General features: G+C 39.8%; 1 protein-coding gene across 2 annotated transcripts in view; it reads left to right on the plus strand.

The window, feature by feature from the left end:
* STAC (SH3 and cysteine rich domain) overlaps window positions 1-15,479 on the plus strand; it is a 74,454-nt gene that overhangs the window by 14,444 nt on the left and 44,531 nt on the right. The window contains exons 1-2 of one of the 2 annotated variants that reach the window (XM_031553982.1): window positions 8,145-8,267; window positions 8,974-9,250. In XM_031553982.1, the coding sequence (XP_031409842.1) occupies window positions 9,085-9,250 (166 nt within the window). In that variant the 5' untranslated portion in view covers window positions 8,145-8,267; window positions 8,974-9,084. Of the gene's footprint in view, window positions 1-8,144; window positions 8,268-8,973; window positions 9,251-15,479 lie in introns of those variants that run through there. The other variant, XM_003207280.4, reaches the window with a different exon arrangement.

Here is a 15,479-nt window from a genome sequence, read left to right on the forward strand (position 1 = left end):
AAAAAAAAGGAAAGGAAAGGAAAAAAGAACAAATGAACAAAATGAATTGGTGAAAATTTATACCATAGGTAGACCAGCAATTCTTAGCAGAAGTTGTCTTTTTTAAGATGATCTGAGTGAGCTTTAATTTCACAAAAGAACAATAATGGAAAATAATGATGCATGCTTCATAGGTGGACAGATACAAGGCAGAATCATGGATGATTCATCCAACATTCACAATCATATTCATCACAGATTATTCGTGAGAAGAAAAAGAAGCAAAACTCGAGCCTTATTATTATTGTGCAGACTCTCAGCAGGTGCATGCAGTGTAGCTTCATTCACCTCAGCAGGACTGCCTGGATTTACATTACTCTGAAATCCAGCCTTTTAATATCCAAAATTCATTGTGCCACTTCCACTGCTGCAAAGATTATTACAAGTGTACATCAGGAGTTACCAAAGGGAAATCACTGTTCCGTTTAGAAGGTGAAATGGAAAAGAGCTATCCAAATGGAGCAGCAAAATGCAGGGTTCGTGGATGAGACCTCAGAGACAACATATCTAAATTCCTCTTATCTCAAAAGTTAGGGGATAACCACATGTGCACATCGTTGTAATAGGGACAAAGCATGGAGATGACCAGCTGCTTAACAATCAGATGCCTGAGGTGAACCCAGGATACCAACCAAGAAGCAGGAAATACATCCATTTTGAAACCGAAAGTTAGAAGAGGATTTTAAAGAAATGGCAGGACTGTTCCTCATCATCTCCTTCTTGTGTTGTACGCTTGTCTGCTAGCACCAGGAGGAAAGACTGGAGATTAAATTGCCTAGCCATGAAGAGAGGAGCCATGGAGAAGTTTGTAACCAGTCATTCCACCAGCCACTTCTCATAACCTGAATTACCTGAGATCTCCCACACCCATGTTGGAACAGCTGTTTGGTGGAAGGAAGAATGTATTCCTGTGATTAAATACAGAATTTATAGTCTTGCTGCCTTCACTGGAAAGAAGCATCTCCTCCTTGCTAGCTGAGGCAAGAGAAGGGACAAAGCATTTTCCAGTCCCAACAAAAAGCAATCAACATATTTTGGGAATGGATGACATATTGCTTAGTTTGATCTGTAACATGTTTTGATCTGTACATGAGTTCCCAAAGGAGGAAGAACTGATGATCACTGAGCTAAACACGATGGACTCAGCATATCTGACTTTGGGGCTCTTAATCTGATTTTCATAATTTGGATGAGAAGATTCTCTGAAAGATGTTCTTGTGAGTTGTTAGCTTGTAATGCTGCAGATTGGAGAAAGTTCACTGGTTTTCCTCTCTGCTAGAAACAGGCTTAATACCTGTTTCTCACTCAAACCATGATTAAATGACATGAATACAGTGACAAAACAACCACTCTTTCACAAGCATTTTTCTGAAACTCAACTTGTTGTGAAATTTGAAGCAATACTAATAGAGACGAAATCTCTTGGGAACACAAGTGTAACATAAAGTCTTTTTTTTTTAGATTACTGATTCTTCTGAAACTCAACTTGTTGTGAAATTTGAAGCAATACTAATAGAGACGAAATCTCTTGGGAACACAAGTGTAACATAAAATCTTTTTTTTTTAGATTACTGATTCTAGCGTAGCTAGATTAAAAGAAAAAAATGTTGAGTACATCAAAATAGGGCTGCTTGAAAACTCAACAGAAAAGAATTATTTTAGATAGAACATTTGAGAGTTTTAGCTAGATAAATAAGTGTATTTAACGTTGCTGTTCTCGGGGAGACAAAATTGCTTGGTGTTTGATTAAAAAAATTAATTTTCTGGTTTTCACATGCATACAAATATTGTTATATTTATTTTGCATATGTTGCCTCCTTTCTACAAGCTGTTTTAAAATGTTTAAAGGACAGTGAGTCTTTAGAAGCTAGTATATTTGGCAGGGAAGTTAACACAAGCTCACGGTAAGTCACAGTTGCAGAATATCTCACATAGAGTTTACTCTTTTTGTGTCTTATGACTGAGTAGTCTACTCGGAATATAATGAAGACAAAAAAGAATCTCCATGAAATTTGATGGAAATTATTGTAGATAATAAATTGTTTGTGTTTCCTGAAGTGTGCCACTCCCTGGAAGGCAGTACTTTGTCCTGTCACAGCTTACGCTGAATTTCAAGGCTATGTAAAGGAATTTAGAGCAAAAGGCAGACCATTTCATATTGTCAGGCATTTTATTTCACATTTTTTCTAGTTCTGGTTCTTTGCAATGTTAGAAAATGTACAGGTTTTTGGACCAACAGCAGAAGGAATTGTTCAGATCTAGGTATTCAGAATGGTTTAAACGAAGCCAGAGAGTTGTATAGCAGGGACAAAACAGCTAAGCAAACATAGTTTGGCTACACGTGCAGACTGTACCTCTTGATAATTTAGAGGTCTGCCAATTAGATATGCAAACACACAGCTGCCAAGGATGTAGTACATCAGTAGAGGGCTGAGAACGTGTGATTCACAGTGACATTTGTGGGAACGGTGACAACTGAGCATCTCTTTAGATTGCGTGCTCTGAAAAAAATCCCTCAGGCTCTTTCAGGAATTTTTGCTGTTACGCTCTGATGTGCCAATCAGAGCATCTCATTGTAGTTAGGACTCTGCATGTCAAACAAAATCACAGTAAGAGACCTGCCTGGAAAAGTTTATATCCTAAGTTGGTTTGAGGATCAGTGGATGAGTATCAAAAACAGTGGAGTTCAAGGAGAGTAATGTAAGGATGATGGTCAGAGCAACAGTAGCCAAGCAGAGTAGCTGGAGGTACCCGAGAAATCAATATTATTATTAGGTATTACAGAAAAGATTTTCCCTTTGAGTAGTCCAGTACAGTATTCGAAAAGACAGATGATTGATTATTTATTTATTTATTTATTTTACAGCAATAACAAATGTATTTGTTCTAACGGCTTTGCAATCTCTTTGGGAAAAAAACACAAATATGTTACGTAGCAGATTGTGCAGTGATGAGCATTCTCTTTTTGTCTGTAGTGAAGTAAGAGGATTAAAAGCTTCTAAGAAAGCTGTGTAGGGCAGCCACAAATACATGATAGAGCTAGATTCTCAGACTGTATAAATTGGCAGCAATTGAAGTCAATCTAGCTAATTCGATTTGTACTAGCAGTGTATTTGTACTATTTATTATTTAGAAAGGAGAAGATAGAAAAGGAATCAGCTTTGCTTACAAACTGTATCATGGATACTTTGCCAAAAAAACATACCAACCCCTTAAGTGTTTGAAATGTCCTTTTATCTTGTTAATTCTATTAGACATGGTATTTCTCTCATCAACAGACAAACACGTTATTTATAAAACTGCATACTGGCTTTGGACATGTCATAATCTTATTTTGCTCATTGAAATGCCAAGGCAGTGCATTTTTAAATCAAAACTAGAGAAGAACACAACAATCCCACTCTCATCTGTGCTCAAAAATCACTTGCTTTTGTGTCCCTCAATTTTAAGAAGAAAATTGCGAGCCTCCATGCTCACAATAGCAGCGTTTCTGTTGGAGAAAGTTCCTTGTTTGCTCTAATCAATGCAGCGTGCTAAAGCCCAGCAATGCCTTCAGGCTGGCTGACACCCCGGTAGCATGTAGTCCTTCAACAAAACCATTTAACATCTGAAGTATATTCAGGGGGTTGCTGGTACAAAATGAATGCTCTTTGGCCCAGAAAGTGGATTGCATTTGGTAGAATAGATTTCATTTGTCAACACTGTTGTTCTTTTCCTTTTTTGAAAGACTTTTGGTTCGAGTCCCTTTTGGTAATGTACCTGACATGATCTCTAGTTAACCAACACAAAAGTTGAAGTCCTTCATTTATAATAACACAAGGGTCAGATAATGTGGAAAGTTGTTTTAAGAAACCGAAAGAAGGAAGAAATAATTCCTTATAGAAGGTGGATGTTTATTTTACAGCAGTGAGCGAAAACCACTGACAGCACTTACGGTCTCCATAGCTAAACAAATGAGGTACATTTTATAAGAATTGCAGAAAACAAATTGTCCTAAGGGTTCATCCCAACACCATTAATGCCTTGTGCTACTTGTAATCCATCTAATGATGCTGCTAACACTACTGTGAAGAAAGGGATAGAGAGAAGAGCAAGCAATCACTTTGTTGTTGTTTTTACTAGGACAATAGCACAGCTGACATCCGAAAATCAGGGTTTGGTCATGTGGTCTGTCAGTAAAGCACAGTTGATAAGCTTATTTCATTTGTTCTTTTCTTGTGGAAGTTAAGTGTGGAAATTTATAAAAACAACCTTCTTGTTGGCCCCATGCCATCCAGGAGCCTCTATTATTGCCGAGGATGGCTAGCATTGGCTGAGCAGGGAGCAAGATTAAGCATATTGGGAAGTAAATAACTCCCAGCAGGATTGCTCTGAATGCCAAAGCTAATGGTCCAAGCAAACACAATATAATCAAACTGCTTGTCCTTCCAGTTAACTACCATTCACCTTGAGATCACTAAGGAGAGAGCTTATGAAAGAGGAGTGAAGCATTCAGGTAGAAGGAGCAGGGCTTTCTCTGAGCTTTGAATGGTAAGAAGGTGTGATGGAGAAGTTCTTCTAGAGAATTGGTGATGGTGGAGAGGAAACTTACCTTAGCATTTTAATTTGGTTTGGGAGTGCAGTTTCAAAGCAAACCTCTCAGTTGTGGAACAACCCACAGCCTCACTGAGTGCAGACTGCATCTCTTGGGGATTTGCTTGTGCTCCACGTGTGCACTTAATGCACAGAAGGGCTAATGGGCTGCTCTCTTTCAGAGTATTCTGTGACCTGAAATGTTTGCATGCTGTATGCATTTCAACATCCTCCATTTCACTCTGCTGATGTGCTCCTATTGAGCCACTTTGTCTGCAGTTGTAGGCAGAGCCAGAGAGTCTTGGGAAAGAAGCTTCTAGACATCAGGGAGGTGATTAGGAGCCCAAACAAATTATTCTTTGCAGAATGGACAATTGGAAATTTATATATTTATCTTTTCAATTTCAAAGTTAGTGTATATAAAGCAGTTCAAACCACTGATATCTTCCCAGCTTCACCTCAAAGTTCTTAAATCAAAATTGTAGACAAGAGTTGTGTGCTTTCCATGTAAAATAAAGCCTCAGCAAGGGCAGGTGCAACTGCCATTCAAATCGATATCACTGGCAACAACATCACTCTAGGAATGAATTTCAGTAGCTGTCCTTTTGCTTCCTGCTGTTTTCTGGTTATAGCAGCTGAAGAGCTGTAGTAAAGAGAATTCAGAAGCAGAGAAAGTGTTGATAAGCTGTAGTTCATCAGGGCTTCCTGATTCCTTGAAGCATGAACATTCAATAACTCTGAAGAAGATGGAGATTGCGTTGGATAATGCTGAAAGAAAAGTTAATAAAGATCCAGGGTTCTGCTATTTCACTTATCTCTTCCTTGTCCACAAGTTTAACATACTAAGTTGTGTGACCGATAAAAAGCTTTTGACCAGAGACAAACTCTTTTCCCCATCTAATTCCAACCCACCAGAACATCTTGAATTTGATAGCAAAGGTTCACGTTTCTGAAGGATCGGTATTGTGAAGTCTTGTGATCCTATCATAATTCTAGAAAAGTTCTTGTGCTTGTGGGAATTTTAATTTGATCTTATTTATTTATTTATTTAAGCAAAAGCTTATTTGTTACCTTCCCTGCAGGACAGAAAATGTGAAAGGCCTAGGAGAATAATCTCCAGTGATTGGTTTAGGTCTTTGTTCAGTCCATGATTTTGTATGTGATATTTCACTGAAATGTTGGAGTAGGGTCAAACACAGAGCAATTACAGTCTCACCTTTTTGCAAAGTTCGGTAGTGTTTTTGTCTATGACTTAACCTTGGACTAAATTAATTCTGCAGAAGGAAATTAATCGTACTAAAATTTGCATACTTCTCTCTCTATTGACAGAGCTGGTTCCAGTTGAATTCCAAGCTTCTCCCTTAGGAGTAGCATCACAAGTACATTAAATCAGTTAATGGCAGATCAAAACCAGGCCTGTTATAAGCCAGTGTTTACATTTAAAACCATCCAGTTAAAGAGTGGGCCAGGCCGTAGCACACTTCACAATGAGAATTCTCCATTTGAGTAACTGCAAGAATGCCCACCTTGTCTTGAAAATGATTTTAACACAGGATAGTGCTCAGAATTATTAGCTCATGCAGAGATGCCTGCCAAGCCTGAACATGTAATTTGGTCTAATTTTTCCTGAATATCTGTGTTCTGTTCTGAACACTGAGGCTGTAGATGTATGGAGTACGCACAGCTGCACACTCACCTGAGTGTGTATCATAGGTTTGGACATGCATGGCCTGAATGCTATACTACCCCTCTTTCGAAAACTACTGACTTTTCTTCCCAAGGGAAAAAATGGGTGCTGGAATATATCTAAACTGGCAAACGACTGTGCACGGGAGAATGCTGTAAAGGTAGTAAAAGCAGAACTCCTTGAAACATACTGCATTGCTGAGCTTAAAAGACAGGTGATTCATGATAAAACAAATACTGTATTGCACAGCTTAGTTTTCTTTCTGTGGCAGAAGCAGTATTTTGAAATTTAATTAACTTCGTGTGACAGTATAGAAATGGATGGCAAATCAATAATGAATGCCATTTCAGTCACCTTATGGTGGTGTAATTCTGTGTTTTTCTGTAGTGATTAGGTCTGGCTTCAGTGGGAAGCACTTCAGTAGCAAGGGGGCATGTTATTACTGAGCTTTTGACTGTCACTGGGAAGATGAAGTAGTTTCAGCACTTAGTAACCACAGTGATTTTGGGTACCAGTGACTTAACATCTAAGCAGGAGAGGAAGAATCTCACATTTTGTTGGTGCTGTTATAAGGTGGTTTTCAGGCTCAGCAAGTCCTCTACTTATCTTTCAGCTGAATGAGTTTCAGAAAACAGAAGTCACTGTTGCCTTGAAGTTGGCGTTTATTGACTTACTTAGCTACTCTTCTTTAGGCATTTCCCCACTGAGACTGACAAACTGGTGGGAATTTCTTTCCTTTGGATCCAGGACTCCCTCTGTTGTGCCCAGAGAGAGATGTGGGACAGGCCCCTAGCTCTGATCCCCCCGGCTCCCAAATCCACTATGGAGAAGCAGCTCAGGGAGCAGAAGGTTTCTCTAGCAGGATGCTGGGAAACCTTCCATGTAGCAAACACAAATGCTGTTAATCAGAGGCGATGGTTTTTGCCCGTTTATTGGGACTGGGGAATTCGGTGTTGTGCAAAGTGGGGAGAGAGCTGGAGAATCTCCCTTCTTCAAGGGCAAGCTGCCTATATGTGGAAGTGGTAGAGAGGCTTCCCCTCAGGATGCCTACAGGCTCTTATCCCATAGTATACTTTTGGCTGCATTGCAAAGAAACTGGATGGATCAGAAAGAACTGGGAAGAACAAGTACCCTAGGGCCACTATGTCAGTGTGACAGTCCTATGCTTTTTTGGGAAAGCATGTGAACTCTTCCCTTTATATCAGTGTGAATTATGATTCCCAATCGTCACTGTTTCTAACATAAACAGCTTCTAATATAAACCATTCCTGCTGGTTTGCCACAGCCTGCCAACGAGGCATGGAAAATATCAGATGCTATATCACATTTGCCCAGATAATTGCAGCAGTGATTGAAATGATTCTGTGATGGCTGATTTAATGCTGAGGAAAAAGGTGGGAAGAAGGTATTACACTTCAGAGACAGCAAAGATAAAGTGATGCTTTCCTTTTGCCCTACTCGTGGGTGATCAGAGTTGACAAAACTGCAAAATGATGTGGTTGATAAGCTGATGCCTTCTGTGGATCACCTCTGTGCCCTTCTCAGCCTTACATAAAACTCTGGGGGAAGGATGAGAGGAGCTCTGATAAGGTACAAGATACTTTGTGGGTAAAGAAACATAGTATAAATTTGAGTTGATTATGCCTCATTCTGATACTTAATATTCTGGTGTATGGAACTGTTGAGTCCTGGCCTGCACCACTGATTGATCACCTGAGCAAGCACTGAGTCAGCCATGGGAGCACAGGTGAAGGCGATTCAGCTGTGTGACCAAAGGGTGGAGCCTGGCTGCACCTCTCCTAGACCCCATTTAAGGGCTGACTGCCACTGGGGAAGGGTCTCTTGCTGGAGATCCCTCTTCTGTGGAGTCTTTCTTGTGAACCTGGATCTTTTGATACAGCTGAGCATTCCCTCCCCGTTTGTTTCTTTCCAATTTTCATCACAATAATCTTTCCAGCTGTGACATCTGGTGATGAATACACAATATGCTTTATAAGAAATTATACGAGTGCTTGTTAATTAGTATGAATTAATTAATGCATTAGCTATCAGTTGACTAGTTAACTATACTGTTATTGCTCCTCAACCTTTTAACCTTTTTTTTTTTAAAAAAAAAGCAAACAAGTATTCCTTCGTCAAAATTGTGTGTAGTCTGTTTCTGCCAAATTCAAGACATTTAATTATATCAAATTTATTTACTGAATTCACTCTTCTTATAATGCTGTTTAACATCTGTTCCTGAAATAGCTTTAAAGGCTGCTGAAGGCTATGCAATGGCTCTAACTTTTCTCATGCTTGAATGCAAAGAATACATTCTCCAAGGGAGTATGTGTGCCGCTCTCTGCAGTATTTCTTGGTGGTCATACATGAAAGAAAAGACAAATAGCATTCCTTAGGGGTATGAAGTTTATTACCACATCAGAAAATATATGAAGAGTGGTTTATTTTCAAGTAGGGATCTGTTGTTGTTGTTGTTTTAATTTTGATCTTGCTAGTTAAATTCTAGAGTCAGTTTTATTACTCAGCTGGCTCCAGGCTTGCTAATGGCTCCTAGGTGCCCAGGGGACAAGAGGTTGTCTTTTGCTAACTTAGCAGCAGCAGATGCCAAAACCAAGAGCCTCACCTTTCTGTTGAAAAGAAAGAGGTACTAATTGTTATTGGCTTCTTTGTTGCAGCTGCAGAAACTCAAACGATCACTCTCCTTCAAGACCAAAAGCTTGCGGAGTAAAAGCGCAGACAATTTCTTCCAGAGGACTAACAGTGATGTGAAGCTGCAAGTGGACTTGATGCCAGAGGTGAGCACGAGCACGGGGCAGCTCCCCAGCTCGGAGAGCCAGGCGTCCTCACCCACCAGAACCCAGCAGCTGTCGGAAAACAACAAGACTCACATCTTCCAGGAGCACATCTTCAAAAAGCCCACCTTCTGTGATGTCTGCAACCACATGATTGTTGGTAAGAAATAATTTTCAAATTCTTTGTGGGCATCTATGTTAGAATGTGCAGAATGACTTTCCGTAATTCACGTGAGCCCAGATGTCCAACTGAGGGTTCTCATACAAAAAGGGTTTGCATTTAAGTCACACCTGCTGTAAACGAATATAAAATCTATATTCACTCATGGTTCTCTTTCCTTGGTGATGTACGTAGTCATAAATAACAAGTGAGGGTTTCTGCCAGTGTTAAATCTTGTGCTCATTTAGATTATATTGAGCACCAAGTGCAAGTCTTGTTATATATTATACTAGAAACAGCAGAAATCCATCTTGAGAATTTGTGTTTGCTATTCTTTCTCTTTTATACAGCAGTAATTCTAACTCTTGTTCTTTATGACTGCCACAACCCTGCAGTGTCCCTTGTTTTCCATTAAATATGGTGATGATGCCCATCTACCTCAGCTGACAACTGAGGAAGAAGTAGCATCTGCTGGGTGGTAGGCTCTGAGCCACTTGTGTGTGCATGTTGGCTGTTGAGAACAAGTGCTTTGGCAGAGTAGGTCAACTGAACAAATAAGAACTGAATTCAACTGCAGGGTTTCTTGGGCTTGTTGATTTAGGTGTCTCTCTTCTAGCTGTCTCTGACAATCCAAAAACCTCATACCTTTGAAGGATCTCCCTTCCTCATCTCTGAAACTGTCCATGACAATATAAGTTACTGCCATGGACTAACTCTTTGAAAGAAACAGAGGACAGAACTAATCATTTATTATTCTCTTGAGCATCCAAAACGCAACTTCATGATGAGCTCTGCTCATTAAGTAATTTTCAGTACAGAGCAGAAGATCTAAAAAAGGCATCCTTCACAAGCAGGTTATCTGTATGGGTAGAGATCAGGAAAGAAATGCTGGCAGGTGACTAGAGGTGTACTACATGTGTGGTCACTACCATGGGAAGCTGCAGGAGCTGCTATTCGGTAATGCAGTTCTACAAACTCATGTCTCTGCTGCTAGTTTAGTATGCACATGATTTTGCCTCATTGTTTATCGTCTAGCCCCAGCAGAGTAAGTAAGAAATAAATTCAGTGGCAGTGTACCAGCGTGAAAGTGAGTGACAATTTCCATGTTTTGGGGCAGTACATGGAATGAAATGCTGGTTTAGCTTTATATAGAAGTAGAGCAAGCCTTTGAGTGCAAACTATTGTCTGCAGTTTGTTTAGCTTACTGTAAGAAGCAATGCTCCTTGGTGTGGAACTGCTTTTCATGTGAAATCTTGGTAAGCTCTTGGAAGATGCTGATAGGATTGTTTGACCTTTCTCAAAGAATGGTACCTTATTTTCCACACAAGGGTGTTGGATGTCCCCCTGCTTGTTTGAGGAATTGTGTTCTTTGGATAAGGCAGCTGCCAGTCAGCAGGATGTTAAATCCAATGCAATACAATCCTGCTTCTGTAAATAAAATAATCAAATACATGAGTCTTGGTTTTGTCCACCCCAGCTTTACTAAAGTGAGGGGAATAGGAGTTTTGATTCCATATGTTTGTTTCTTCCATTTAAGGGATAGAACAAGTCAAAGGAAGAAGGATAAAAGCGTCAATACGAGGGAACTGTATAGTACAGAGATTGATGGGGATGTCTGGAAGATAGGCAAACAAAATAGCTTCTTGTATGGAAGCAGGCCCAGAATTTGTCTCCTCCTATAATGTGAATGAATATTCTATCATAGCTCAGTTTCACAAGCATATACTGCAAATAGAAGTGCCTCTCATTTCTGGCAACTTCTCATGAAAATTGTATGGAGCTTAATATGATCACAAATCTGCATGACTCAGCAAAACTGTTCCAAAACACTGCTGCACAAGACAGATTATTACTGGCAGCAAATTTTGCAGAGAGCAACTCCAGTTCATAAACATCTGTGCTATTCTTCCTTGCTAGGTTCTCTATGTCCTGCCTGGAGTAAAAAAGTCCTGAAGCATATTTACTAAGATTCAAAACATCAGCTTTAACCCCATCCGCTTTCTGAGTTCTTCCTTTTCTTTTGTATCCTTTGAGGGCTTCCATTTGCTGTTCCCTGACTTAGCCGCTTAATTAGGCAATGAAACTTTTTGTAATTGCTGAAGAAGCTAATGCAGCCTACTTTGGCTGGTGGCAGGCTGAGTCAGGTGAATTTCTCTGACCTCCTGTAGCACATCTTTCCTTGAAGGTACAGCAGAGAAGAAAAGATGTTAAGAATTTTACTTATAAAGCAATTGAGTCAAATGCACTTATTTTCATAGACAGAAGCCTACTTCCATCATGTTCTATCTTTGATCCTTACTACAGTCATGCCTGGTTTTTCTATCCTATATTTTAAGCAGCATGGGAGATTTGGATGTTGCTGTTTGTAGCTCAGTTAATCCACGTGATTTGCACAACTGTTGGTCAAGGGGTTGGCAAAGCAAAATGGGCAACTTTTCAGGAAATTATGTCAAGCCTGCTCCCACAGGCAGACAGGAAAAAAAGTCATTTCTGTGCAAGAACCCTGCATTTATGCTTGCAACACGGAGTCTATTTGTTCCCTCTATTTGTATTTTTCAAGGGCAGTGACATTTGAGAGTAATGTGTCTCTGGCTTTAAATTCCTTATTGATGAGAGTAAAGGCAAAGGCTAGATGCATGTTTTGAAGGCTGGGGGAAAGTGTCCAGGAAAATCCCAGCTTGACTTTAGATGGTTTCAGTTTTGCCACCAAGAATGATTCCAGGTTCACCTTAAATGGTTCTCCAATTCACAAACTGAGCAGCTCTGTTTGGGGCAGCATGATGAACTGTGCATGGTACAAACATGCAGCACGCATTTCGGACTCGCTGGCGTGGCAGAGCCTCTCTGTAGCTTCAACAAGAGCAGGACACTTGGAACAGAGGCAGCAGGATCCCCGTGCTGCTCTTTTCGGTGACAGCAAAATTAAAATAAAAGAGTGTGAAATGTTATCTACCTACAAAAAAATACGTGCATCATCCGTCCTTGGTTGTTTGACACCAGGAGCCAAATTTTGCCACTGGGACATGGCACATGTTCCTGTTTGTTCCTTTGACAGAAGTACAGTCATAAGGTAAAGGGCAAATCCATATAACAGGTTTAAGCATTCAAAGGAAGGCGTTTACTAGGATGACTAATGCAAATTTGCTCTTAAACTCTTGTTATTAGTTCATTCTCAAAAGAAAAAGCAATATTAATTAATATTAATATTGTGCCTTTTACCTTACATTAAAGACAGGAGTGGCTGTGAGCCGCAGTCTAGTATAGTTAGGAGGAACAAGTTCCAGCTCTCTAAAGAGAAGAAAAAATTGCCATAGAAGCAGTAATTTGCTGCCTAATACAATATGTGAGATAATTTTGGATCCAAAGCAATACTATGACGTGCATGGAGCATCCATTTGTTAATGGGGCCTTCCAGCACTGTGAGATGCCATGATACCATCTCCAGTTCTAATACTGAAGTCGTTAGTAATACTTCACATAATTTCAGAGCAAATCAATAATTTGTTGGAATAAGTATTCACCTCTGTCACTCACTCTTACGCCACTTTGTATCCCCCCACTTCTGCCTCTGTGAGCTCCAGGCACTGGTAGGGTTAGAACTGAGGATTCAGCTCCATGATAGGTTACATATTTTCCTAAGTATGTCTGCTGATGAACATCCTCTCACAGCATGACTTTTAGAAACTGGTTGAGTTGCTGTTTTTGCTCCTAATTTTCCTCCTATTACTGTTTTTATTATAATTCTAATATCTAACTCCAACAAGAGAAAATCTTGAAAACCAAAGTATCTCATGCAATGTATCAGTAGATCATTATTTAGAAGATGCTGGTTTATTTCCTATCACTGAAAAGAAAATGAGGCAGATTCAGAGATGTTTTGGCTTGGCATTATCTACAATGTTCCGTGTTCAGCAAGAATGTGGTAAGCTTTGGCAATGCCCAGTAAAGGGAGGCAAAGCTGTCTGGCATCAACAAAGAGAGAAACTCTTACATTATTGTTTGCATCAGATGAGAAGCTTAAACTATGCAGATCAGAAGGAAGTTCTTGTTTGCTCTTATTCAGTCTCTGGTGTGTCATCAGTCATTTCTGTGATACTTTGCTCTATAAGAAGTCATGATGTCAGTACTCTGCTCTGGTGTATTAAAAAACACCAAACATCTCCATCTGTAGACTTCTCAACATTCTACTCATTTGCAGTTCATTTCCTGTGCTGACTCATATGGAAAAATTTTGATTTTCCACACATTCCAAGCATATTACACATAATTAATATGCTCCCATCTAAGTCAAATATAAGTAGTGTAGCAAAAAAAGTAAGCCACTTTGCTTTCAAAAATAGCTAGCTGACTTGAAAGTTGATCCTTTTAAAACTGTGTTTTAAGGGAATTGCTGTTCGTTTATAAGCATCCTTGTGTGCCTCTATGTGTTTCAGAAGTGTACTTAGAAGTTTCTTTCTATGTTTGATCTCGTCACTGGCACACATTTCTGACCAAGTACTTAATTTATTGGGGGTATCTTTGTCTGGAAAGACATGGCAGGCAACCACAAAGATTCAGAATGACCAAATGAAACTGGTCTACAATGTCCAGCAATGGTTAAAAAATGTGTCATTTTAGATTGTGCCACTGCCACTTAGCCCTTAAACATTTTCTACTATTTATACTAGGAGCAGTAACAAGACTACAGATAAATGCAGGGACAAACCGTGTTTTCAGTAAAAGTACACATATAGGCAATATTTTTGGGGTGAGTGTTCATCTTTCACAGACTGTGTGCTTCCATGATTGTCTACTTATAGAGATAATACAGAGATTAAATTTAGTCTGAAACTTCAACAGAGCAAGTTGAACGTGTGACTTAGATATATGCGTTTATAGTTGATCTTGGGGCAGATGAGCTTCTCACTTAGAAGATCACTTGCAGATTCTCTAGACTACTGCAGTCCCTTTACATGTAAATTAATCTACCTTCACTCTCAGAGAACTAACTCAGTTCCGGACAGAGAAACAAAAAGATAAAATCCAATAATAACTCCCTGCCACACTTTACTTCCAGTCTGCTAATAGTAATTAGTGCACTTCAACAGTGAAATTTGTGCTGTCTCTTCAGTGCTGATTCACTTCTACCACTATCTGTTCTGGCTTAGCCAATGTATTTGGAGTTCCAACCAACCATCCACATGCCATGAATAATTCCTTCTGGCCACATCTTTAAAATAAATCCTTTATTTCTTTATTTCATTGTGCTGCTGCAGCTTTTGGAACCTTCAACCTTTTATTCCCTTCAAAGTGTCATCAGCACTGTTAAATTGGCCCCAGCTTTTCAAATGCAGGAATGAAGGAAAGAATGACTTCCGCGCTGCAGCTTCCTGACTTACAGTTTCAAGTAGATATTCTGGTTTCACCAAAACCTGCCTGTATAGGTAGACAACGATGCAGTAAAAAGCCACGGGCTGATCATGACTGCTTGACATTTACACAGGCTATGTAATTCAAGGCTCGCAGTTTGGAGGACTCCCTTAGAGCTCTTTTTTTTTTTTCTTTCTCTGAAGGTTTTCTTTCAGGTGAAAGGAAAAAAAAAGTATTGGTTTTCATCCTACCTTTCCTTTCTCCCAGTCCCTCTACGATCTGTCAGTCAGAGATGACCGTGGGGCCATAGGTGTGTATTGTCACCACCATACAGGAGATGCCCATGGATCAGCTTGTGACCGCCTCCACAAGTGGGCTTACGTGGTCACAGCTGAGCCTTCCCAGATGCATGTTCCAGATGATTATAATCGAGCGTAACATTATCTGTATTATTATTATTGATACAAGCGGGTTTCCCTATAGAAAGGAGTTTTCAGAGCATCTGAGACACAGAATCGGTAAATCAAAGGGTTAGAAAGGACCTCTGGAGATACCATCTAGTCCAACCTCCCTCCAAAATCTGGTTCCCTGGAATTCAATGACTTTAAATTTTGATTCTGAGGGAAAGGGGCAGTTGTGTAGCCTTGTCAATGGTTGGTACTGGGTGCCAACCTATCTAAATGGGTGAAGAGACAAGGACTTCAGTCTTCCTTTCTGTAAAGATAGTCCTGGATTTAGGAGACTTAGATTCTCGCTCAATTGATTCTGAATAGTTTTGGCCACCAAAACTTTCTTTCGAGAATCAGTGGGTAAATGAAAATTACTTCAATCCCATCTGAGCTTCTGTGCAAGAGTTTAGGAGAAATGTGTGCCTTTTTTT

Source organism: Meleagris gallopavo, chromosome 6 (assembly GCF_000146605.3).
Source record: "Meleagris gallopavo isolate NT-WF06-2002-E0010 breed Aviagen turkey brand Nicholas breeding stock chromosome 6, Turkey_5.1, whole genome shotgun sequence".
NCBI lineage: Eukaryota > Metazoa > Chordata > Aves > Galliformes > Phasianidae > Meleagris > Meleagris gallopavo.